Raw genomic sequence first — 27,921 nt, 5'->3', positions numbered from 1 at the left:
CCAGCCTCAGAGTTTCTGATTTAGTAGATCTGGATGGGCTCTAAGAAGCTGCTACTCTAACACGTCCCTAGGTGATGCTGATGCTGCTGGTCCGGGGACCACAATTTGAGAACCACCGATCGAAAGTAATGGTCCTCAAATTTTACTGCATGTCAGAATCACCTGGGGAGATTTTAAAGTTCTAATGCCGCACTCCAGATGACATAAATCAAATCTCTGGGAATGGGAACCAATTTACTACTATAAAGGTTCTCAATGCTTGGGTCATGGCACACTAAAATAGTTCCATTTTAGGGGAAAAGTTACCTGGCATTACTATTTGAATCATCCAAAGCTATTTTAGTCACAATCTGTTTGTCATCACTTCTTTGTTTTGTACCCCTTGTCAAATATTGCACCTTTCTTTTGCTCATTTTTCACAATTCTTGCTCCTATTGTTATTTTTCACATTTTTCCTATTAACAAGGTATGTATGATGGTTTCCTTAGCATCATCATCATTAGTTATAAGGTATTCCTATTAGAATGCAATTGATTTTGTTATTTTTTGGCTCTTACTTCTTGGTATTTATTTATTATTGGCTTTTAATGTTAATTAGCCAAAGTCTGACTCTTGATGAAATTTAATTATGTTTTATTTTAAATTATTAAAAAACATTTATGTCTGAAGATGGAATTAAATGCACATAATTACATCATTTTAAATGGGATTGCAGACCTTTGCAGATTCAAAAACATTTTGAAAATTTGATTTTTTGATCATAAATGAGCGTAACATTTGTTGAATAAACTAAAATGAATTAATATTTCCTATCTTTACTAAATGCCTAATTTTATAATCTTGCAATATAATTTATTTTAAAACATTTTAAGAATGCAGAAAATTATACACATAATCAGCTTTTGAACCTTAAAACATATCTTATTTGATCTCATATTTAAATAGATCTGATTTTTACTGGTTGTTGTTTTCCACCATAATGGACAACTTTTTCATCAAACAGTGCTGGAAAGCCATTACATTCATAAGGCAAACACAACATTTCCAAAATTCTCTTCTTTAACCAAAATGTATTTTTACATGAAAGAGTTATTAAATAAAACAATTGCAGAAGCACATCATACACGACTTCAACACAAAATATCCATTTAATACAGAAAAAGATTTGTACTTTAAACTTCTGCAAACACAAAATAAGAAACAAAGTTCTTTTATCACATTAGTTATAACTATATCAGATTAAGAAGCTGCTTAAAAGGTTACTACTCAATTAACAGCTAGAGCCAGAATGCCTCATACAATTGCAAAATTGTATAATATACCAGCCTACAAGGAAAATTTCAGAACTTTGTAATTTCCAAAGAAGCAAAGGAAATAGAAAATGTGCCCCATTCAAATAACAGAATTAACAGATGCGTTTGATGGCATGCCAAATAAACACAGCAATAATTACTAACCCAGAAGACAACTGTATCAAAAAGTTTTCATTGTTGCCTGATGATTCTACATGTTAATAACTGTACTCAAATTAACAGCAATAGTTAAAATTTCTGAATAGAAGATTATCTTGGAAGAACACTGTTTTCCTAAGCACCGAAACAAATTCCTAGGGATGAAATACTCAAATGCTAAAAGAAAACTTTAAAACAAACAAAGAGGATAAATTTGGAAACATCGTAACTTTGCATACTGATAGAGCAGCCACAAAGAGAGCAAGATGTAAATTTACCTTAAGAATTCATTTAGAAAGCTGTGAAGATCTAGTAGTACATTATTTCACAAAGGATCTCTTATATGTAAAAGGTTACATGTAGATATAAATTCCAAATTAAATTTTATGAAAATGATACATGAATCTAAACAAAATACTCAAAACATTTCATTTTTTTTCAGCTTTTTGTATAGAAATGAGACAAGTATATCACGCTCTGGGGACTTCCCTGGCTGTCCAGTGGTTAAGACTCCACGCTTCCAATGCAGGGGACATGGGTTCTATCCCTGTTGAGGGAACTAAGATCCTGCACGCTGTGCAGCGCAGCCAAAAAAAATTAAAAAAAGGAATAGCACTCTCTGCTGTTTCATACAACAGTGTACTAGCTGTCCAAAGGAAGAGTTTTGCCTAAGTTTATGATTTAAAAGTAGAATTCAAAAAGTTTAGGAGGAACAACTTTCAACTTGCAGATTTGTTTATTGCTAGTTATTGACTTTAAAAGGTGGCTTAGTTAACTGGTGTTCTAAATCTGATGATCTTATTTCAAACAATCCTTGATATTTTTGACAATTAACATGTACCAACAATCTTTATGGATTCAAAGTGTTGGAAACAAGAGGTTGAGAATGAGTCACTAGGGAGTCAGTGCTATAATCTGAATCCAAAAATAGAATTATTAAAAGTGGGTAAATGGGGTTTAGTAAGTAGAGCAACTTCTATGTATACCTACAGAAAAGCTTCATCATTTTATTCAAAATCCACTCAATTTATCCCAGAAAATTTAAGCATTACATGTGTCAATGAAAGAAAAGGAAGAGCAGCCCCACTTAATGAATGATTGCTCCTTTAAGGTATAATTTAAAGAGATGGAATTATTTAAATTCTAATTACAAGTGATAAAGGAGTTCCTGTCAATCAGGAGGAAAGGGCAATAAATGCTCATCTGCCTTTCACTAATATGTCTACCTATGCAGACAAAGTTCTCATCAATGACAATGGCCAAAAATTTGAAAAGATCATCAATTTTTAAATCTTGATCAGGAATTGCTTGAAACCATTTCATGCATAAGACCTTTTTTTTTTTTTTTTAAGTTATGTTCAGGGAAGCCAGCTCAAGTTTCTCATTAAAATATTTTTTAAATATATGGAAGTGTTATACACATTCAATATGTAATATCTTTCCTAATACTTTAAGTTTTATTTTAACATAATTCTATAAAAATAAATTATTTATTAAATATTTATTAATTATTTAACATAATTTCATAAAAAAGAAATCTAAACATTTTTCACCAACACCCAGACAGGACATGACACCTTATGTCCCCCAGAAGTTTTCTCCAGTGTCTCATACAAATACAACCATCAGTTTCTACCTGCACCATGAGATGAAAACAGTTGGGAAGCACTGAACTACTATATTCTCACTACCTAAAACCATTTGTTGAGCGAATGAGTAGACAGCTGTAATATGGAAAACCAAACTCACAAAAAAACAAAACAAAAAGGGTCATACATTTTCATAGAATTTTATGCAGCAATTCAACTTCAAAACTTCATTCAGCAAATAATCAAAATAATATTCCAAGTTCCTTATACCAACAGCAAATTAGAATCCAAAAGAGTCATCAGCGACGTTACAGAAACAGAGCTCTAAGTTCCAGGAAAACAAAGTAGTCAAATCAACTCTAGTACATAGTAGAATGTAGCATATATGACCTGCTCTGGAAAAGTTATGAGTTGGCACCTTATAAAAAACATATGAGTTAAAGAGCAACCCTAGGACATTCTCATTCTATAAGGAATAAGGAACAGTACTATCCATTTTTACAGAGAAAATAAATCACAAAAGAATCCAAATAATTTATTTTTTAAATGACTGGATAATTTAAACCCAATCTATGTTTAATCTTACTTGGCTAAAAACCCAAATGGTTATATTATTTCAAACATTTATTTAAGCCCACAAAGTTATTCATAAATATCATCTCTGTAACATCTAGCCTTTTATCCTGATACAAAGTGATACACCAAGACTTAAGTGTTATGGGCTTTGCTATAGAATATAAAGCAGATTCCAGTGTTTATTACCTTTTAGAAAGCAGTTTGTCTTATCCTATAAAGTCTCCTTTATCCTATAATGCTATGTAATTAAAATTTCACTGAACAGAATGCTACTAAAATAAAGCATTTTATACAACTAGGCTTTCCCACATTTTTAACAAATGACTCTGAGATCATATTTAAATCTTATAATAATTAATACTTTATAATTAAAAGTCATCTAGTAAAAGCTCCTTCATTTTACAGAGGTGGAATGCAAAGCTTAGAAAAATTAAATGACTTCCCCAAGATAAGAATTATGCAAGTACTAAGGATATAACAGCAAACAAGATATGTGTCATCCCTATCTTTAATCTAGTTGAAGTGAAGTATACAGCGTTATGATGGGGGAAGAACCTTTGCCACAAATATAAAGATTCTGATTCAAGTACAAAGAGGTCACTCCTACTGAAAAAACTAAGGGAAAAGTATTTGTTAACAAGAAACAAAAAGGCAAGGTAAAACACAGAGCATAGCAACTATAAAAGGAAAGAAAATTAAAAGAAAGTAAACTAAGGTCTCACAATTTCATACCTATAGCTATTAGTAGAAAAATTTCTGAGATGCTGTAAAAAGGAATATGGGAATAAAACTAGAAAGGCACTAGACATCTTGGTGTAGTATCAGAGCTCTCCTATATACATATATATAAGTATATATGTAAACACACACAAGTTCACCAACCTATAGCATTTAGATCTCTAGGCAGACAGGCAGACAAATAGTGATCTCCTCTTAGTTTGCAAATTATCATTCTAAAGCATATTAAGCATTTCTAAAGAATATTAAATACTTTTAATTGTCTATCTGTTCACCGAATTTTCACTGATTTAACACATCTTTATTCATTTAATGACTAAAGAAACATTACAAGGGTTGTCATAATCTCAGTGTCCTCAACCCTGCCATGAGTAACTCCTTCCTACCAAGGACTCTTCTAGGTGGTAGTAGCAGAGATGAATACAACAAAGTGCCTACAGTCATAAAACTTAGAGAAGAACAGACAATAAAATAAGTACATATATTTAAGAATGAGACCACATACACATACACGGTATGTGTGTGTGCACGCAAAAGGCAGGGTAAATTGATAGACAGTAACCATATGGTGGTCAAGGAAGGCTTCTCATAGAGGCAGTGATCTATTAAAGTGAGGGAGACCTATAGAAAGAAAAGGAATATTGTAAGGAAACAGTCACACATAAACGTGGAGGAAGAACATGCCGCACCGAACAGACTGCAAGTACAAAGGCCCTAACATGAGAATTACTTTGGCATGTTCAAAGAACAACAAAGAGCCCAAGAGGCTACAACCAGACAGAGAAGAGAGATGAGATCAGGAAGTTATCAGCTGGAGCCTCATCATATAGGACTTGGTTAGGATTTTATTCTGAGTGTAACAGGGAGCTAGAACAGGAGAGTACTGTGAATTAATTTATATTTTTAAAAGTTCATTCTGGCTGCTGTATACATAACTCACTGTATTTAGAAGGGCAAGTAGAGAAGCAGAGATACAAGTTATATAATCTTAAACAAAAGGTGGTAGTAGTTTAGACTTGGAGGTGACAGAGCAACTATTTATTGTAGGATCTGGGGTATATTTTCTTAATGCGTGGGACATGGAATATGGGGGGGAAAAAGAAAAGTCACAGAAAGAGGTTTCAAGGATGAAAATTGCTAAGACTGCACAATAATTTGCTTACTAAAACTGTTTTCAAAATTATAGCCTTTATGGTTGGTGTGCCAGTTGTTTACTGGCTTTCACCACTACATCACCCTTCCATAATCTCCTCCTCTATGCTGCCAGGAGCTAGAAATCTGCAAAGCATATTTCCTAAACCCCCTGCAAGCCAAGAGGTTAGGTTTTGCAAATAGGATCTGATGTTAGATTAAGAGGCAGGAGATAAGGAGAAGCCACTTTTTTTTCTGCTTCTGTTCTGACACAGCCATTAGTGAGCAACTGAGCTACTCCAAATTTCGGCAGCGTCAGTGACCAATCTGAGGGTGTCAATGGGACTGCAGGCTCCGAGGCTCTTGCAGCCACAGCAAGCAGGCAAGCCCTGACTTCCTGGCTTGGCAACAATTGCAGTGTTCTCAAGAGTGCAGTACTTAGGGGCTCTAGCACCACCACTTCCACCCTTGCTCCTGCAGCCCCTAAGGACAGTAGCGCCTTCCTATGTTGACTAATCTCTAGGTGGCATCACTGTGGCTTTTTTCATTCCTCCAACCCTTCCAACACTTTGTAACCAATTCACTATATTAAAACCTTTCTATAAGAAATACCATATGTGGTTTCTATTTTCCCAAACGGATACCAACCAATATAGTAAAGGAAGCAGTATCACTCCCCAGGATCTAGCTGCACATATTTTGTTCCTCATCACAACACCCTTACACGCTGGTATTGCAAATTCTACTATTCCCCTTTTATAGAACAGTAAACTGAAAAATGAAAGTGATTAAATAAACTGACCAAAATTATACAGCTAATAACAGTGAAGCCTAAACTCAAAGTTGTTTCTATCTAAATTCTTTGTTCTTTTTACAATGTTAAAATCAAGAAATATTGATTGCTTTCAATTGAAAGGAAAAAAAAAAAAAACACATTATTGGAATCAGTTCAGGAAACCAGTTGCACATTAATAGCACTAGCACTAAAAAGATCAATCTCTATCCTCTTGAAGGAAACTATATTTATATACCTTGCTTCAAACAAACCTCATTTTTAAAGACTCAATTTACTATAAGAGAATGATTTATAAAATACTCTGAACTTAAGCTTTCTTGACTGGACAGATTTCAACATACATTTAAACTATTTATTTACCAAAAGTTTATCTTACTCATAACTTTTCACATATAAAACTATAACAAAAAGCAAAATATTCTTATATAAAGCAATAATATAAGACTTACTGATTTAAAGAAAATATCAGAAACAGGACTACTACAAAGGATACTATATTACAAAAAAAATTTAACCTATTATGTTAATTTAAAATCAGTAACTTAAAAAAAAAATTTAATTCTTATTATATTACACTTTTTAAGAAGTTTGAATCCAAAAGGTCCCTTGATTTAAAAAGAAATCAAATATATTATACACTAGCAACCAAATTCAATAGAAGGCAAAAAGAAAATTAATAAGAGGTCATTAAAAACAAATTGGTGCAAAATATTAGAGCTAAAATCATAAAAATATTAGAAGAAAACAAAGGGATTAATCTGCATGATCTGGGATTTAGCAATGGATTCTTGGATATGACCCCAAAAGCAGGAGGAACAGGAAAAAAAAAAAAAAAAAAGATAAATTGGATTTCATCAAAATGAAAACTTTTATTTTTTTATTTATTTTTATTTATTTATTTATTTTTGGCTGTGTTGGGTCTTCATTGCTACACGCAGGCTTTCTCTAGTTGCAGCGAGTGGTGGCTACTCTTCATTGCGGTGCACAGCCTTCTCATTACGATGGCTTCTCTTGTTGCGGAGCACGGGCTCTAGGCACACAGGCTTCAGTAGTTGTGGCACACGGCTCAGTAGTTGTGGTTTGCAGGCTCTAGAGCACAGGCTCAGTAGTTGTGACGCATGGGCTTAGTTGCTCTGTGGCATGCGGGACCTTCCTGGACCAGGGATCAAACCTGTGTCCCCTGCACTGGCAGGTGGATTCTTAACCACTGTGCCACCAGGGAAGTTCCAAATTTAAAACTTTTAGAGAGTGGCCAAGATGGTAGAGTAGAAGAACCCTAACCCTAAGATCACCTCCTCTCACGAACACACCAAAATCACAACAATCTGCAGAACAACCATCGTTGAAAAAGACTGAAAGCTACCAAAAAAGATTCTCTACAACTAAAGACATACAGACAGAACCACAAGACTGGTAGGAGGGGGGCACCTGCGATATAATCAAATCCCATACCCCCTGGGTAGGCGACCCACAAACTAGAGAATTAAATTACAGATGTTCTCACACAAGAGTGAGAATGCTGAGCCCCACATCAGGCCCCCAGCCTAGAGGTCCGGCACCAGGAAGAAGAGCCCCCAGAGCATTTGGCCTTGAAGGTCAGTGGGGCTTGACTGCAGAAGCTCCACAGGACTGGGGAAAATAGAGACCTCACTCTTAAAGAGCACACACAAAATTGCAGGTACACCAGGCCAAGGGCAAAAGCAGTAATTTGACAGGAGCCTGGGACAGACCTAATGCTGGTCTTGGAGGGTCTCCTGGGGAGGTTCCTGGGTGACTGTGGCCCACCCTGGGGACACAAACACTGCTGGCAAATGTATCAGGTAATATTCATCTGCGTGAACTCTCCTGGAGGCTGACATTTTGGCACAAAGACCTGGCCCCACCTAAAAGCCTGTAGGCTCCAGTGTTGCGACACCTCTGGCCAAACAAAAAACTGAGCAAGGGCACAGCCCCATTCATCAGCAGACAGGCTATCTAAAGACTTCCTGAGCCCACAGCAGCCTCTAGACACACCCCTAGAATGGCCCTGCCCACCAGAAGATGAATACCCAGCCCCACCCACCAGGGGGCAGGCACCCGCCTCTCCTGTCAGGAAGCCTGCACAAGCCTCTAGACCAGTCTTACCCACCAGGGGGCAGACACCAGAAGCAAGAATATTACAGTCCAGCAGCATGTGGACCAAGTCCACAAACACAGGCCAGACACTACCCTGGGACCAGCTGGCTCCTAGCCCTTGTGACAAGAGGGGAGTGCACTGCTGAGACACATAAGACGTCTCCTACAGAGGGCCACTCTTCCAAGGTCGAGAAACTTAACAAACCTACTACATACATAAAAATACAAATAGCAATTTAGACAAAATTAGGTGACAGAGGAATATGTTTCAGACAAAGGAACAAGATAAAACTCCAGAAGAACAAAGTGAAGTGAAGACAGGCAATCTAACCAAGAAAGATCTTGTTCAGAATAACAATGATAAAGATGATCAAAGAACTCAGGAGAAGGGATGCACAGAGTGAGAAATTAGAAGTTTTTAACAAAGAATTAGAATATATAAAGAACAGCCAAACAGAATAAAGAATACAATAACTGAAATAAAAAATACACTAGAAGGAATGAATAGTAGACTAACTGAGGCAGAAGGATAGATCACTAAGCTGGAAGATAGAATAGTGGAAATCATTGTCCCTGAACAGAAAAAAGAAAAAAGAATGAAAAGAAATAAGGACAGTTTAGCAGACCTCTGGGACAACATCAAGCGTGCTAATATTCGCATGATAAGGGTCCCAAAAGGAGAAGAGAGGAAGGGTCTGGAAACATATTTGAAGAGACAACAGCTGAAAACTTCCCTAATCTGGAGAAGGAAATAGTCACCCAAGACCAGGAAGTGCAGAGAGTCCCATACAGGATTAACCCATAGAGGAATACACCACAACACACTGTAATCAAAATGACAAAAATAAAAGATAAGAGAGAATATTAAAAGCAACAAGGGAAAAGCAACAAATAACATACAAGGGAACTCCCATAAAGTTATCAGCTAATTTTTCAGCAAAAGCTCTACAGGCCAGAAGGGAGTGGCAAGATACACTTAAAGTGATGAAAGAGAAAAACCTACAACCAAGAATAATCTACCCAGCAAGGCTCTCGCTCAGATTTGATGGAAAGGTCAAAAGCTTTACAGACAAGCAAAAGCTAAAAGAATTCAGCACCACCAAACCAGCTTTACAACAAATGCTAAAGGAACTTCTCTAGGCAGAAAAGGCCACAACTAGAAACAAGAAAATCACAAAATGGAAAAGTTCATTGGTAAAGGCAAACATACAATAAAGGTAGGAAATCATCCAAGAACAAAGCTAGTAGTAAGGTTAAAAGACAAAAGTAGTAAAATCATTTGTATACACAATAAGCAGTTAAGGGATACACAAAACAATTTGATGCAAAATATAATATCAAAAACAGTGATCATGAGGGGAGGAGGGTACAAATGCAGGTTATTTAAAATGTGTTTGAAATTAAGAGATCAGCAACTTAAAACAAGCATGTATAAATATAGACTCCTATACAAAAACCTCATGGTAACTGCAAAACAAAAATCTATAGTAGATATACACACAAAGAAGAAAAAGGAATACAAACATAACACTGAAGAGAGTCATCAAATCATAAGACAAAAGAAGAAAGGGGAAAAAAGACCTATAAAAACAAATCCAAAACAATTAAGAAAACGGCAATAGAAACAAACATATTGGTCATCATCACCTTAAATGTAAATGGACTAAATGCTCCTACCAAAAGACAGAGACTGGCTGAATGGATACAAAAATAAGACCCATGTATATTTGCTGCCTACAAGAGACTCACTTCAGATCTGGAGACACATACAGACTGAAAGTAAGGGGACGGAAAAAGGTATTCCATGTAAATGGAAATCAAAAGAAAGCTGGAGTAGCAATACTTATATCAGACAAAATAGACTTTAAAATAAAGACTGTTACAAGAGACAGAGAAGGACACTACATAATGATCAAAGGATCAATCCAAGAAGAAGATATAATTGTAAATATATATGCACCCAACATAGGAGCACCTCAATATATAAGGCAAATGTTAACAGACACAAAAGGAGAAACTGACATTAACACAATAATAGTGGGGGACTTTAACACCCCACTTACATCAATGGAAAGATTATCTAGACAGAAAATCAATGTAGAAATACAGGACTTAAATGACATATAGACCAGACAGACTTAATTGATATTTATAGAGCATTCCATCCAAAAGCTGCAGAACACATTCTTTTCAAGTGCACATGGAACATTCTCCAAAACAGATCACATGCTGGGCCACGTAGCAAGCCTCAGTAAATTTAAGAAAATTGAAATCATATCAAATATCTTTTCTGACCACAAGGTTATGAGGGTAGAAATCACTACAAGAAGAAAAACTGCAAAAAAACCAAACACATGGAGGCTAAACAATATGCTACTAAACAACCAATGGATCACTGAAGAAATCAAAGAGGAAATTTTAAAATGCCTGGAGACTAATGAAAACAAAAAAAAACGACTATCCAAAACCTATGGGATGCAGCAAAAGCAGTTCTAAGAGGGAAGTTTATAGCAATACAATCCTACTTCAGGAAACAAGAAAAATCTCAAACAAACAACCTAATCTTATGTATAAAGCAACTAGAGAAAGAAGAACAAACAAAATCCAAACTTAGTAAAAGAAAAGAAATCACAAAGATCACAGCAGAAATAAATGAAATAGAGACTAAAAAAACAATAGAAAGATCAATGAAACTAAAAGCTGGTTCTTTGAAAAGATAAACAAAATTGATAAACCTTTAGCCAGACTCATCAAGAAAAAAAGGGAGAGGGCCCAAATCAATAAAATCAGAAATGAAAAAGGAGAAGTTACAACCAACGCCACAGAAATACAAAGGATCATAGGGAGAATACTACGAGCAATTATATACCAATAAAATGGACAACCTAGAAGAAATGGACAAATTCTTAGAAAGGTACACTCTCCCAAGACTGAACCAGAAGGAAATGGAATATATGAACAGACCAACTACCAGTACTTAAATTGAATCAGTAATTTAAAAACTCCCAACAAGTAAAAGTCCAGAACAAAATGGTTTCACAGGTAAATTCTACCAAACATTTAAAGAAGAGTTAACACCTATCCTTCTGAAACTATTCCAAAATATTGCAGAGGAAGGAACACTCCCAAACTCATTCTATGAGGCCACCATCACCCTGATACCAAAACCAGACAAAGGTATCAAAAAAGAAAAGTATAGGCCAATATCACTGATGAACACAATGTAAAAATCCTCAACAAAATATCAGCAAACTGAATCCAACAATACATTAAAAGGATCATACACCATGATCAAGTGGGATTTATTCCAGGGACACAAGGACTTTTCAATATCTGCAAATCAATCAGTGTGATACACCACATTAACAAATTGAGGAATAAAAACCAAATGATCATCTCAATAGATGCAGAAAAAGCTTTTGATAAAATTCAGCATCCATTTATGATAAAAACTCTTCAGAAAGTGGGCACAGAGGGAACCTACCTCAACATAATAAAGGTCATATATTACAAAACTACAGCTAACATCATACTCGATGAAAAGCTGAAAGCATTTCCTCTAAGATCACAAACAAGACAAGGATGCCCACTCTCGCCACTTTTATTCAACATAGTTTTGGAAGTCATAGCCACAGCAATTAGAGAAGAAAAAGAAATAAAAGGAATCCAAGTTGGAAAAGAAGAAATAAAACTGTCACTGTTTGCAGATGACATGATGCTCTATATAGAAAATCCTAAAGATGTTACCAGAAAAGTAATAGAGCTCATCAATGAATTCAGTAAAGTTGTAGGATACAAAATTAACATACAGAAATCTGTTGCATTTCTATACACTAACAACCAAATATCAGAAAGAGAAATTAAGAAAACAATCCCATTTACCATCACATCAAAAAAGAATAAAATACCTAGGAATAAACCTACCCAAGGAGGCAAAATGAAAAGACAACCTACTGAATGAGAGAAAATATTCGCAAATGTTGTGACCGACAAGGGATTAATTTCCAAAATATACAAACAGCTCACACAGCTCAATATCAAAAAAAAAACAACCCAGTAAAAAAAAACGGGCAGAAGACCTAAATAGACATTTCTCCAAAGAAGACATACAGATGGTCAAGAGGCACATGAAAAGATGCTCAACATTGCTAATTACTGTGAAATACAAATCAAAACTACAAATGAGGTATCACCTCACTGTGGTCAGAATGGGCATCATCAAAAAGTCTACAAATAGTAAATGCTGGAGAGGGTGTGGAGAAAAGAAACCCTCTTACACTGTTGGTGGGAATGTAAATTGGTGCAGTCATTATCGAGAACAGTATGGAGTTTCCTTAAAAAACTAAAAATAGAGTTGCCATATGATCCAGCAATCCCCCTTCTGGGCATATTTCTGGAGAAAACTCTGATTTGAAAAGATACATGCACCCCAATGTTCATAGCAGCGCTATTTACAATAGCCAAGACATGGAAGCAACCTAAATATCCATTAACAGAGAAATGAATAAAGAAGATGTGGGGGGGGGGGCGGTGTGTGTGTATGTGTATATATATATAGATATAGATATAGATATAGATATAGATATAGATATATACATACACACACACACACAACAGAATACTACTCAGCCACTAAAAAGAATGAAATAATGCCATTTGCAGCAACATGGATGGACCTAGAGATTATCAAGTGAAGTAAAACAGAGAAAGACAAATATCATAGGATATCACTTCTATGTGGAATCTAAAAAAATGATACAAATGAACTTACTAACAAAACAGAAATAGACTCACAGACACAGAAAACAAACTTCTGGTTACCAAAGGGGATAGTGGGGGTGGGGAGGGGAGGATAGCAGTTTGGGATTAACATAATACACTCTACTATATATAAAATAGGTAAACAATAAGGACCTACTGTATAGTGCAGAAAACTATACTCAGTATCTTGTAATAACCTACAATGGAAAGGAATCTGAAAAAGAATATATATATGTATAACTGAATCACTTTGCTGTACACTTGAAACACAGCATTGTAAATTAACTATACTTCAATAAAAATTAAAACTTTTATGCATCAAATGACATTATCAAGAAAGTAAAAAGACTACTTATAGAATGGGAAAAATTATTTATATATCATATATCTGACAAGGGTGTAATATCCAGAATATATAAAGAATTCAATTTAGAAAAACTTTAAATGGGCAAAGGACTTAAGTGGACAACAGTGGTAACAATAGCAGAAGAAAATACACAAATGGCCAATAAGCAGATGAAAATATGCTCAACCAGATTGGTCATTAGGGAAATGCAAATCAAAACCACAATGAGGGACTTCCCTGGTGGTCCAGTGGCTAAGACTCCACACTCCCAGTGCAGGGGGCCTGGGTTCAATCCCTGGTCAGGGAACTAGATCCCACATGCCGCAACTAAAGATTCCACACGCCGCAACTAAAAGATCTCACATATTTTCAGTAAACGTTTACAAAACTTATAAAGGAATTTCACGACATTCCAAAAGTAATATATATCCCTCATTCTTGAAGATCTGTCCTCAAATCTTAAACACAAACATAAATAGCTCAAAAAATACAAGTCTTTAATATTAGCAATTGATTAGACAAAGGGGATATATTTGTATCTTAAAAGAAATAGCTAATTTTAGAATGATGACTTGTACGTCTTTCTTCTTGAAATTGCTTAAAAACTTATAAAGGCACAACTTAAAGGAAAAAAATTAACTTTTATGGGTGCGTACTTCATTGAAATTAAAGTTCACTATTATAGAATGGTAAATAATACACATCTATACTTTCTCCCTCTCTGTCTCTCTCTCTCACACACACACACATTTTAGATCCACCCAACTAAAAAGTTGTTGACAAATCAAAGTCATTCATTTTCCAACTTAAGTAATTTTATAAAATACTGCCACCAAAGTACTAAAACATGAACATGGTCATAATAACACCTATTTAATAAACACTTACTGTGTGAAAATTTATCATTTCTTGAAGACTGTCAGAAAATTTGGTCAAACTTGTCTATGAGAAAGAAATCAAAAGAAAACCAAGTCATTTAAGAGCTACTAATATAGGCCATAAAAATGTTACTTCAGCATTTCTGACAGAAAGATCAAGTTACACTGTAAACAGTAACATTTATTTCTCACTAGGACAATCTCACTACCTCTCAGGCATGCTCTGCAGAGAGGTCAAGTCTACATGTAGTAACATAAAACCCTAGAACAGTCAAAGAATTAGCCTGCCCTACCAATACTATTATACTAGCAAATCAAAATGGCCCATGTAAACCTAAGGTAAAATTGAGTATATCAAGACTATGTCCATTTAGGCATCTATGGATCACATAATCATCAAATTACAACCATTTCTGCACCAGTTATTATTCTTCATAAAAGAAATGTCATAATACCACATAGTATAGCAAGGGGTCTAAGCTAACACAGCATAGCTAGCTACCAGAACTTTCCTATGCAGCCCCCAAAATGTATAGTTAGATACTAGTCTTGGGTTAATGCTCTCTGCTTGCCCCGATAAACAGCTACTAATAAGCATGATCCTACTCTCACTGCTCAGGTCCCCTTGTAGATGCTTCAGTTCACCTAGCAGCAAGTATAGTAAACTTATATCCACAATGCAAATCAACCATCACCTTCTAACTGTCCTAGAAAACAGGATTATATCAGATAGCACCAACAGGTGATAGCTTTTCCACTTCTAATTTTAAGGACCACTACTACTATTAATAAGGTAAATGGATGCATAATTCTCTAACATCTTGTTTCATTTACCATTTTAACTAAATTTAATAATACTAACCTCAACTACAGCATCATTGCTAGAATACTGTGCCAGGTCTCGAATCCCATTCATGAACTGTTTATTTGCAACACAAAAGGCTTTTCCAGTATCAATCATTGCAATACATAGCTTCACAAGCTGGAAAAGAAAAACATCGTATCATTGAAAATAATTTTACAAATTACTTAATCAAACAAGTGTTAGCATTAACCACATGAGTAAGCCTAGTTAAGACAAATTATAGTTCATCAATAAACCCAAAATAGACTAAATGAAAATTGTTCTTTTTTTCCTTTGGCTTAAAAAGTAAATTCATAAGAGAACTGTATCAAAAAAAGTTGACCTTTCAAACAACAACAACCATTTTATCAAGTTAAATTCAATCCCATAAATTAACTCCACAAAAATGTATTAAGCACCCCTTGGAAGGAAGAAAAGGAAAGTTTAGGCAGAGCAAGCAGTATGACAGAAGATTTTAAAAACACAACTGTGGTATGGCGGAGGGAAGGGAAGTAAACTGGTATGGTGGGTTAGTCATGCTGGTCATTTTAATATCAGACCCTCAAAGCAGAATTGCTTAATCAACCGTATTTCTCTAATGCCTCCCATCTAGGCATTGTGCTAAATCTTAGAACAGAGCTTCTCCCTCTCTTCTCCTGTCCCCTCCTTTCTTCTTTCTTTTTTTCATCTTTTTCTTTTTCCCTTTCATTCCTTTTCTCTCTTTTTTTTTCTATCCCTTCCTTGTTTCTTTCTTTAGTTCACTCAGATACAGAACATTTTCTTTAAGCAAACAAAATCTTGGGTGAAAATCAAATATAAAAAAAGATAAAAGTGGAGCTGCTCTAGATGAAGGAAGGGTAATGAGAGGGTGGGAAGAGGGGCCACCAAGAAGAGGATAGAGCTCGGGAAAACTTTAGAAGACAGCTCAAGGATCTCAGGAGTGTAATTTAAAACTGTTACCCTGGGACCGGGAGGAACAGAAGTGAAAAACATAATCTCTGTTCTAATTCTAACCATTCAAAAAGCAGATAAATTCTATTTAGCACAAGTACAACTGCTATGCTCATCAAAACCATGCAAGAGGGAACAAAGGAGGAACGTGTAATGAGGGCTATGGGGATCAAGGAAGGGTTCCGGGAAAAGGTAATACTTGAGAAAAGCCCTGAACACCAACAGGAATTAGCCAATCAGATAAGGGTAATAAGAAGACACTTCTCTAGGAAAAGCATGTTCTAAGGCCCTGAAGCTTAGATGGCAGGGCAAACCAGGGGCACTAAGTAGCTTAGCACAGTGTGAAAATGTATACAAGGGCCAGATCAGGAAAAGCCCTGTGTGCAAAGTTAAGGTGTTCACATTTTATATGAAAGGAAATGGAAAACAATAAAGATATCGAACGGGTGAGTTAACCAGAGTTCCATTTTAGAATGATGAGCTAAAAGAAGAAAAAGTAAGATAAGGAAGTAGAAAGAATAAAGATAAGGAGACTAGACCAAAAACTACGAGAGCCTGAATTAAGGCAGTAATAAGCAGGGAGAGAAGAGAGGAGACAAATTTAGAAATTAGTTGAGCACCTAAGTACAATTATGCAGATGGTGTCCTACCAAAGGGAAAAATAGAGGATGAAATCCAGCCTGAGCTCTGCTTGCTGAGGGCTATATCTGCTACAAGATGCTAATTTGCACAAAGACACTATACTGTCCAGCAAAGACTTGTCTTAACAGTGTTGGGCCTGTGAGGTAGGCCTGAGCTAGATGGGTCTGTGAAATAAGCCAAGTGGAAAGTCTATCAAAACCAAGTGAAAATAGATACTTAAAGCTCAAAAAAGAGAAGTGTACTATAGATACACACACAGGAGTCAGTAGCAAATAAAGTATCAGTGCTACAACGCTACAGCCTAGAAAAAAAGCAGGGGTCACAGTGTGTACAGTGAGGACCCCACAAAGGAGACTAAAAGAGGAAAAGGGAAAGGTAGGAGGAAAAGCAACAGATTAATTTCATCAAAGTCAAGAAAGAACAAAGTATCAAAAGATGGATGATGAATAGGTTGAAAATCCATAAAGGTCAAGTTTTAAAAACACTTAAAAAAAGTTTGTTGAGTTTGGTGACAGTCACCAGCATCCCTAGCAAGAATTGTTTTAAGAGAAACTGGGGGGCTGTAGCCAGATTACAGTGAGTTATGAACTGTAGATGAAGAAGACACAATGAGAGGTCAATTCTTTGCCAATATATATTCTATAGAATATCCCAGGGGAACATTCTATACCAAAATAAGGATTCTGTGATCAAATAAGTCTGGGAAACTCATTTTGTCAAGTTAAACAGATTTCTTTATTACTAAATTTGTAAGAGCTTTTGATATATTAATGTGTATTATGAGTCCTAGAGAGGAAGTATATAATAGGTAGCATTTCTCAAAATTATCTGACATTGAATTCTCTTTAGAGGAAGCATCCTCATAGGACCAATGTTCCACAAAACCCACTATGAGAAATGCTGGCAGACACTAGTCCTTCAAATAGTTTGCTATTTCAAAAAAAAAAAAAAAAAAAAGATATCTTAACAACCAAAAAAACTAATTCTAAAATTCATATGGAGTAATCAACATGCAAGAAGAGCATCAAAAAAATTGAAAAAGAGTAATGAGGTGGGGACATTAGCCCCATATTAAAATATATAGGTGCAGTAATTAAAAGTCTGGTAATAGATGTGAATAGACAAATTGGTTAATGGAAGAGAATACAGAGTGAAGAAGCAGATACAAAATGCAGTACTTGATTAAGTAACACTCCAGCCAGGGGGGTAAAAAATTATCCAATAAATGACACAAGGATACCGGATAGCCATCTAAAGCCATCTAAAAAAAGAAAGAAACTAAGTTGTATTCCAAACCCCCAAATTAATTTCAGATGGAATAAATATTTAAACATAAAACATTAAATCAGAAAACCAAGAGAAAACAGGAGGTGGTATTTTTTATGATCTCAAAGTAGGAAAAGTCTTTCTGAGAAGGATGCAAAACTCAAAAGCCATACAAGAAACTAATCAATTCAAATACATAACAATAAAACATTTAGATAAGGAAAAAAAAAAAACTTAGTCAAAAGACAAATGACAATATTGGAAAATATTAGCAACAAATCACAAGGGACTAATTTCCCTACTACAAGAAAGGGTATACAACTCATTTTTGAAAATCCAACCAGCCACTAGAAAAAAAATGGCAGACAGACATGTACAGGTAATTCCCAGAAAAGAAAATTCAAATATACGTATGTCCATGAAAAGAAATTCAACCTCACTCATAATAAAAGAAAGGTAAATTACTATTTTTTTATAGAAGAACAAAGGTCAAAAAATGTTATAACATGCTGTTTTAGAGAAGGTAGGTATGGGGAAATAGGCACTCTCGCACACTGTTGGTGGGAATGTAAACTGGTACAATTTCTATGAAAGGCAACTTAGCAAGAGCTATAAAAATTTTAAACATACATGCCCTCTAATGTAGTAATTTCACTTTTATAAATGTATCATACAGATATATTTGCACATAAGGCACATGACACACATGTAAAGTCATTCGTTGCAGTCGCAGTAAAACACTGGTAGCAATCTAAGTATCCATCTGTAGGCAACTGGATATATAAATTATGATATATCCATAAAATGAGATACAATCAGCCATTAAAAAGAATGAGGCAGCTCTATAATTAATAATAAGGAATAAAATCTAAATTATATATTTTAAGAAAGCAAAATGTAGAACAACGCTAATATCTTTGTTGGAGTGTGGAGAGAAGAGTACAAATACATATAATCTTTCACATGCTTAAGAGATTTCTGGAAGACCACACAAGAAACTAGTTCACTATACGCCTCTGGGATACAGATTAGATGATGACTAATTTTTCACTGGGTACACTTTTGTACCTTTGAATTTTGTACCACATGTGTGATATTGCTTATTCAACAAATTAAATAATTCAAAAATAATTAAATTGAAAGTTTCCATAAAAACAGAAACAGACAGGTTGGTAGTAGAACATTATGGTTAAAAACAGGTTTATAGGCTCAGTTGGCTTAGGTTCAAATTCTGCTGCCAAACTTAATGCTCTAAGTGATTCGGAGAGACCTCAACCTCAAGAAGCTTCAGGTTCTTCTGTATGACACAATGACAATGGTATCAAACCATAGAGGGTTACTATAAGAGTTGAGAATAATGCACTTACAGATCTTAGCACAAACTGTTACCGGCACATGGTAATTACTTGATAAAGATTTGCAATTCCTTGTCAGAGGTGAGATTTTTCTCTTGTTTTGTTTTGTTTTGATTCAAGAGAAACAAACATTTTTGTTTACTTAAAATAATGCGGTGGTAGAGAAGGAAAAGGAGAGAGATGGCTAAAGCAAAGTCCTGAGAAGTTAAAGTTTGGAATTACATAGGAAAAGGGATATTTTTATCACTCAAATGGGAAAAAAAAATGGAATAAGGACAGATTCTGTTAAGTTTCTAGATTAAAAGCAAGAAATAAAGGTGTTCCCACCAAAAGGAAGTAAGAGACAAGTTCCTCTACTAAGAATGAAGAGCAAGGTGGTAAATCTTGAGAAAACAGTGAAATATAAGAGATGCTAAAGATAGTAAGATAACCTGATTGAGTCTCGGAAAAATTGCTTTGCATCATGAATCCCAGGTATGTGTAGCTCCACCAATTAGTTTCACCAAACAATTGTGTAACTTCTCCTGTAGGGCTTTATAGCCCAGATATGGGACAGAGGATAGAGATGGTTAGACAAGTATAGTCAGTATTCTGCAGAGTAGGTGTTATGGAAAGGAAACGAAGGTCTCCAGAAGAGAAATAATGATGTGATAAGTTAAGAGTAGACTGGAAGGGTTCACAGCAGTATTATACATAATAGCCAAAAAGTGGAAACAACCCAAATGTCCATCAATTGATGAATGGATAAACAACATATGGTATATCCATACAACAGCATATTATTCAGCCATAAAAAAGGAAATACTGGCGATGTTACAACATAGACGGATGAACTTTAAAAACATTATGCTAAGTGAAAGAAGCCTGTCACAAAAGGTCAAATACTGTATGATTCCATTTATATGAAATGTCCAGAACAGGCAAATCCACAGAGACAGAAAGTAAATTAGTGGTTGACAGAGGATGTAGGGAGAGGGAAATTGGAAGTGACTGCTAACAGGCACAGAGTTTCTTATCAGGGTAATGGAATTAAGTAGTATATTCACATTGTGAATATGCTAAAAACCACTGAGTTGCACACTTTAAAATGGTGGTTTTTTATGTTAGGTGAATTTTATCTCAATAAAAAAAATTATTTTAAAAAATATATAGTGAATAAAAAAGGGATCTGAAATATGAAGCGGATAGACTGAAAGACTAGAGATTTAGATAAGCTTGAAAAACAGAAGCAGGAGGAGTCCAAGATGAGAACTGGAAAGACTGGAAACTCACATCAGAAAGTAAGGTATCAATGAGCATTCCACAGTTTCAGAGATTACGACTCTGAGCAACAAGGCACAGCATATGGCCAGGAAAACAGGTATCAGAATTAGAATAAAGGTCACTATCACAGGCGTTGGAGGGAAAATGAAATTGTCATATAGCTGAAGCACATATACACTGCAGCTATTCAGGGGGAAGGACTGACTGGGTGATAGACAGATACTCTGCCAGCTGTCAAAGTCCTTATTAGATGACAGTGATGACAGCTATACTAAATAACATAAGCCTACAAAGAGGGAAGATTTTTACCTAAGAGTAAAATGAGGGCTTTTTCCCTGTTAAAGACAATCTGTCTTCAAGGAGCTCTAATAGTTTGTTGAAAAGACACCACCATCATTAACATTTATTTAGAACTTATCATGTGTCAAAGCACTTAACATGTATTAGCACATCTTATTCACATAATAACCCTATAATAGATACTCTTATTTTTTCCCATTTTGGAGATGAAGAAACTGAGACATAGGAAGGTTTAGGAACTTGCCCAAGGCCATACAGCTTAGTAAGTGGTAAAGCCTTGCTCCAGGCTTTGTGCTCTTAATTACTAGACTACGCTACAAACCAAAAATTGCAATAATATTATAATAATTTAAATGGAAGTACAATTTTAAAATGTAAGAAATGTAAAGATGCAAGAAATAATGCAATACCTGAAAAAGAACCTAAGTTTGGTAGTACCTGAGCTGTGATTTAAAGGGTATCTGCTTAACAAACAAGGAACAAGCATTCCAGTGAGAAGATGCAACAGATAGGGAAATTATATCTAGATGGCCACTATGATGCTCTGTGATATTGCCAATGCCAGAATACCTGGCAGAATGGATAAATAATTGGACCTAGTCGAATAATGCCATCCATTCATGGAGCATTACTCACCAGAAAGAGTCTAACTACTGGTGGCATACATTATAAGCAAAATAAATATAAGCTAGGTAGGTCATCAAGCTAGTTAAACCTGTTGCTGCCGTGATTTGCAATATTACAGGTACAACTGGCCCTGCACAAAGTTATGAAATCAGTAAACTAGTTTTAGGCAACCCCTCCCCTCCACAAGTCCTTCAATGCCACCTCCTTCAATAACAACCATTTCTTGCTCCTCACAGGCTCTCTTCTCTAATTGTAACTCCTCATAATTCTAAAGTAAAAATGATCAATAATAGCTTAAGAATTTGGGAAAGGGACATTGTATAAGGGATCAAGATCTTAAACTAGAGAAATATAAAAGTAACTATGGAAATTCTACTTGGGTGGAAGATGATATTTTAAAAGATGCCAAAGCTTCCATGATGCCCTGAGTAGCCCTTCGGGTAATAGGGACTCTAGAAAGGATTTAGAGTTCTTAGTACTGAATGCCAATACTGTGACAACTTGGTTTAGATTTGAATCTTTTGGTTTTAAGATTCTACCAGTCTCTCAACTGCAACCAAATGATATAAAGGGGGGGGGTGGGAAAAAGATAGCTGCTCATAAAAGCAAATCATTAACAAAAATACTGTAAGAGGATTCTGTTTAGGTACTTTAAATTTTGAGGTCCCCCCGACACAAAGTGTTTTGTTTGATTTAGATGCAGTTCTGCCCAAAGAGAATAGATATCCTTATTGTACTACTCTGTGATTCTTTAAAAAGCCTTCTCCTTCTATATACTCTCATAAACCTACCAGAAAATCAAAACTGCATCTTCTGCTGCCTACCTTAAGGGTTTAAAAACTTTGTTTCACAGAGTCCTTAAAAATAAATGTAATACCTCAGGGGAAAATAATAATAATAACAACAACAATGATCCCATATATATATAATTTTAAATAGAAAATAAAGTTCTTGAAAATAATATCCTTACAAAAAATTCTAACATTAGTTTTTAAAAACACTTGCCTGGAAGCTTGCTAGTGTTCCTCAGAAAATTTCCAAGTGGCATGTGCTCCCTCAACATGGATCCAGGAGTACAGTGGTGCACAAGAAGAGCACTGAACTAAGAATAAAACAGATGGATTCTAACCCTGGTTCTGCCTTTTCTAACTCTGTGATTTGAAGCAAGTCCTCTTCACTTTCTGGGCTGTGGGACCCTCATCTATAAAATGGAAATAATCCACTTGTCCTACCCACCTCACAGGATTATTGTAAAAATCCAAAAACATACTGTATATCAAAGTGCTTTGAAAACTACAGAGTACTGCACAAAAATAACTTATTACTAAACATTTTCTAAAATTATTTTGTTTTACATATATAACTAATAACTGCTGCTTTATATAGTTTCTATACTATTTACATTATATACATAAATTACATGATTTCAAAACATTTGAAAACCATCAGTCTAGTTAATATAGCTTATATCCTTGTTATTCAAAATGCAGTCCATGGAACAACAGCATTGGTATCACCTAAAATCTGGTTAGAAACACAGACTCTCAGATACCAAGACTTACTGAATCTAGATCTGTATTTTCACCAGAACCCCACATATTCCTATGCACAGTAAGGTTTGAGAAGCACTGCTTTACATAACAATTCCATTTATAATAGTAATTACATAAATAGGAAATTATTTTCAGAAAAGGTATTCAAATATACACATTTATCTCCAAAAATTTTAACAATGAACAATGGTTACTTAAGATCAGAAGCCATGTCTTACTCATTCTCATATTTCACTCTGTTATACAGCAGATAACATTTCTTGGGTAGAGGCCAAAAAAAAAAAAAAGATTATCAATAATTAATACAGAAGATAGGAATCAATGTACATTTACCCTTGCATAGAATATGACCATTTAATATCAATTATTAAATACATATTCAGCATTTCTGGCATTAGCTTTAAAAAACGGAAGGAGTATTTAAAATTTTATATTTGAACATGGCCACACCCAAATGTATAAACAAGAGTGGTTAGGTTACATATGATATCCATTGAGCATCAAAAAAGATTGCAATCTTTTTGATAGAGAAGGAAACAACCGTCCAACAATATAAAAGATGTCTAGTCAGACATGGTTCAAATTCTTGCTCTGGCACTTAGATTAAATTTTCAACAAACTACTTAATGTCTCTAGCCTCAACTTCTTCATAATATTGGGATAATATTAGCATTTACCCTCACGGAGATAAAAGAAGTCACTTGAACCATCTAGTGTTACAGGCACAAATCATTATGCAAAACAAGAATTAATGTTTTAAAAAGTTAAAGTAAAATTTACCTTATCAAGTTTCAGTTCCAATTCTGCCACATCTCCTTCTACTTCTTCCAAAGCAGCCCTAGAAAAATTAAACATAAAGTAAGTTACTTTGTGTTTAAACATATACTTTACTCTTGAAAAATAACTCCAAGTAAAAAAATAGATATGAATGCTAAAAAATTACACTTCACATAAAGTAATAACTCCCTTAGAACAACGTATGAATACTTCATAACCATGTATTACAACACATAATACAATTACTGTTTAAGGTAATGAGAGAACACATTAGGCTAATTTACTCAAGGCATTCATGTTATTCAAATTAATAACACTAATTAGAACTATTAAGCATATGTTTTTAAAAACAAGTAAGAAATTTTGAAAGTTGAGCCTTACAAAGACTCATATTTCTATTCAACAAAGCACATGTAACCAAACAGCAAAGCATCCTTGGCAACCAAAAATAAAGGCTTTTACTTTTAGAAATAGTTCAGAAAGATGTTATGACCCTTGTTTAAGACAGCGTTTTGTTTCCAATGTATTTTTAAAGAAATCAGCAGATTCTCTTCCTTGTCAGGGGAATGATAAAATTCTAACACTAAGTAGTACTTGATATGCCCTATAGGGCAACATCCCAAAATTGGAAATTTGGAACAAAACAGCAGCAACTAAAACTTTTTAAGGATAACAAGATTTTATACTTAAGAGTAAAAAATGTTATTCATCTACTTTAAGCCATCTATCTATCCATTTTAAGACAACTACTTGATAAACTAGCAACTTTGCAATACCTGTTTTTTGAATCAACCGAAATTTGTTTCAATTGGATAACAGTGGGGGACTAGCCACCCAAAAAGCTATTTTGAACTCTGGGCAAGAATTCTCAATTAGACACTGTTAAGAAGAGAAAAATAGCTAAGATATAAGCTCTATTCCCAAAACTACCCACATAACCTCTGTGTGACCTCTTGAATGCCATTTTTATCAGCTTGTGGTTCTACTTCTCTACCTGGTAACATTTACTGAAAAAAATTTTTAATCTCCAAAATAAGAAAATTATGTAACCATAAATTATTCAGTAAAGAAATGCCAATTCCATAAAATGAGATACTCTAACACACAGTTAAGAAAACAAGAGGTGCTATACTTCCACAGCATAGAAAGAGAAATGCTTGTCCCCTAACTAAAAGTTTGTCATTTTCTTCAGCAGTGTTTTCAAAGTACACATTGTTCCCTTAGCCTAGAAAACATTTCCCCTTCACATTAATCCTCATTCTCTTCACCTGCCTCTATGTTACTCATCGTTTAAAACTTAATTCACAAAAGAAAACAAATATATTAGTACAAGGATATCTATTTTTTGTAAATAGATTTAAAACCTACATGTCCAGCAATGAGAAATAATGTAAATAAATGATGGTACTCCATCCTATTATGTGAGGCAGCAGGTTTTTAAATGAGATTAATCTGTCTCTACTGAGATGGAAACGTATACATTACAGACCATCACAAGGGAGGAAAAACAAGTTACAAAATTACATATAGTGTGAGCCCAGTTTTTTTGGGGGGGTGGGGTGGGGAGCCTATTCGTTTATGCATAAGAAAAAATCTGGAAGCATATTTACCAATCTGCTAACTATAACTCTGAAGAATGGGGATCAGAGGGCAGAAAGTGAAAATAAGGATTTACACTTCTTATGATTTATACTTCTAGATTGTTTTAATACTTTCAATGACTATGTGTTTTTAAATAATTTTTAAAGCTAATAAAGGGGGAAAAGAAATAAGTTCAGACATCACCTTCCTAGGAAGTGGGTCCTCTTAGAAGCTCTATCCCTGTCCACTTCTCTCACTAGTTCGAGCTCCTGGTAGTAGTACAGAGACTCAAAATGTTTGCCGAGTCAAGAAAGAAACTCCACAATTTCAGAAACTTTCTTCATTTATACTTTTTTTGTTGTTGGCCGCGCCGCACGTCTTGCAGGATCTTAGTTCCCTGACCAGGGGTCGAACCCAGGCCCCCAGCAGTGGAAGCATGGAGTCCTAACCACCAGACCACCAGGGAATTCCCTCTCCATTTATAACCATTTAAAACCTCTCCATTTATACTTTTAACCTTCATTTAATTTAGCTTGACTCAATCTTCAACTTCAAGAAAATCGGTTGAACGATCAGCTTAAGATTTGATTTAATCATTGGTTTCTACTAAACATATAGTTTAATAGAAATTTCATGTACATTCCTCAATCTTATTTCACTGTGCAATACTACGAATTTATTTGTGAAACACTTTTAAACACCTTTCTTTAAAGAGAGGTAAGAGGGACTTCCCTGGTGGTTTAGTGGTTAAGAATCCACCTTCCAATACAGGTGGACGTGGGTTCAATCCCTGGTAGAGGAACTAAGATCCCACATGTTGTGAGGCACCTAAGCCCATGCACTCTAGAGCCCACGTGCCTCAACTACTGAGCCCGCACACTCTAGAGCCTGCCTGCGTACCGCAACAAAGACCTGACGCAGCCAAATAAATAAATAAATATTTTTTAAAAAGAGAGAGGTAAGAGTTTATGTATAAAATTAACAGGTAAAATGTGTTTTGCCTATCATTTTAAAATAAAGCTCACTGTAATCACATATTGAGAATCTGAAAGTTTATCACAGAGGTTCTTCAATTCAACATTTCACCTTCTCTAAAAAAAATCTCTGTCCTTGGTCATCTAAGATGTGTGTGAAAACTTGTAGCAATAAGTAAGTAGCTAGTGTCTAAAGCAGCCTGGTTAATTGTTGAATATTCCTTGGTATAAAAAGAAAAGTATATGGACAGAACATGGTCTCAGTTCAAATTCTGTCCCACCACTCACTTATCTAAGGCTAAGGTATTTTATCTAAGTTTTTTCATCTGTAAACTGAGTAAACAAATACCTATTTAAAAGAGTTGTAAAGAATGAGGGACTGTACATATCACTGACCAGAGTATGTATGTACTACAACACAAAGAACACAATCAATAGGAGCTTCTTTCTCTCCTTTCTAGTCCCTGCATTCTAAGATGAGTTTTGCCTCCCTATTGCTTCTACTCCTTATGCAAGACAACTATCCTGGAACAAATTTTTAATATATACATCAATAAGTAAAACAATCTACACAACAATCCTTCAAATAGTGAAAGACAGATATTATTCCTTTCCAACTCTCTCAAATATTTATTGAGCATATGGGCTTTCCTGGTGGCACAGTGGTTAAGAATCCACCTGCCAATGCAGGGGACACGGGCTCGAGCCCTGGTCCAGGAAGATCCCACATGCCGTGGAGCAACTGGGCCCGTGAGCCACAACTACTGAGCCTGCGCTCTAGAGCCCGCAAGCCACAACTAGGCCCGCACGCCTAGAGCCTGTACTCCACCAGTGAGAAGCCTGCACACCGCAACTAGAGAAAAGACCACGCGCAGCAACAAAGACCCAATGCAGCCGAAAATAAATAAATAAAATAAATAAATTTATTAAAATATATATATTTATTGAGCATATAATTTGTATAAATGTGCAAGGCATTAAAGAGGACAATATTATAGACCCTACACTCCATAGCTTAAAATGTAATTAAAATTATTAAATTTTAAAAGTTACACACACATTAACAATGAAAGAAAACACATGATTAAGTAATAAAATAAGAATAATATAAAATAATGTTAAAAGATGGTAAAATAAAGGGCAAAAAAACAGAAAGCAGTCAGCTAAGTCTCACAGGATTATTATAAGCAGGGGTCAGCAAATGACAGCCTGTCAGGCAATCTGTCCCGTAACCTGTTTTCACATAGCACATGAGCTAAAAATGGTTCTTGCATTTTTAAATGGTTGGAAAAAAACAAAAGAAAAATAATATTTAATGACACATGAAAACCATATTAAATTCAAATTCCAGTGTCCATAAATAAAGTTTTATGGAAACACCGTCAAGCTCATCCATTTACACATTGT

The 27,921-nt window shown here is 35.1% G+C and overlaps 1 protein-coding gene across 4 annotated transcripts in view; it reads right to left on the bottom strand.

The window, feature by feature from the left end:
• ACAP2 (ArfGAP with coiled-coil, ankyrin repeat and PH domains 2) overlaps positions 1 to 27,921 on the bottom strand; it is a 162,763-nt gene that overhangs the window by 75,056 nt on the left and 59,786 nt on the right. For 3 of the 4 annotated variants that reach the window (XM_082393182.1, XM_082393180.1, XM_082393181.1), the window contains exons 2-4: positions 23,963 to 24,020; positions 15,244 to 15,363; positions 14,392 to 14,445 (exon numbers count right to left, since the gene is read on the bottom strand). In XM_082393182.1, coding sequence (XP_082249308.1) covers positions 14,392 to 14,445; positions 15,244 to 15,363; positions 23,963 to 24,020 — 232 coding nt within the window. The remainder of the gene's footprint in view (positions 1 to 14,391; positions 14,446 to 15,243; positions 15,364 to 23,962; positions 24,021 to 27,921) is intronic. The other variant, XM_082393183.1, reaches the window with a different exon arrangement.

Source organism: Balaenoptera borealis, assembly GCF_965194805.1.
Source record: "Balaenoptera borealis genome assembly, chromosome: 5".
Classification (NCBI taxonomy): Eukaryota; Metazoa; Chordata; class Mammalia; order Artiodactyla; family Balaenopteridae; genus Balaenoptera; species Balaenoptera borealis.
Note: the sequence above shows the minus strand (reverse complement) of the source record. Positions and strands in the feature narration are given on the sequence as shown.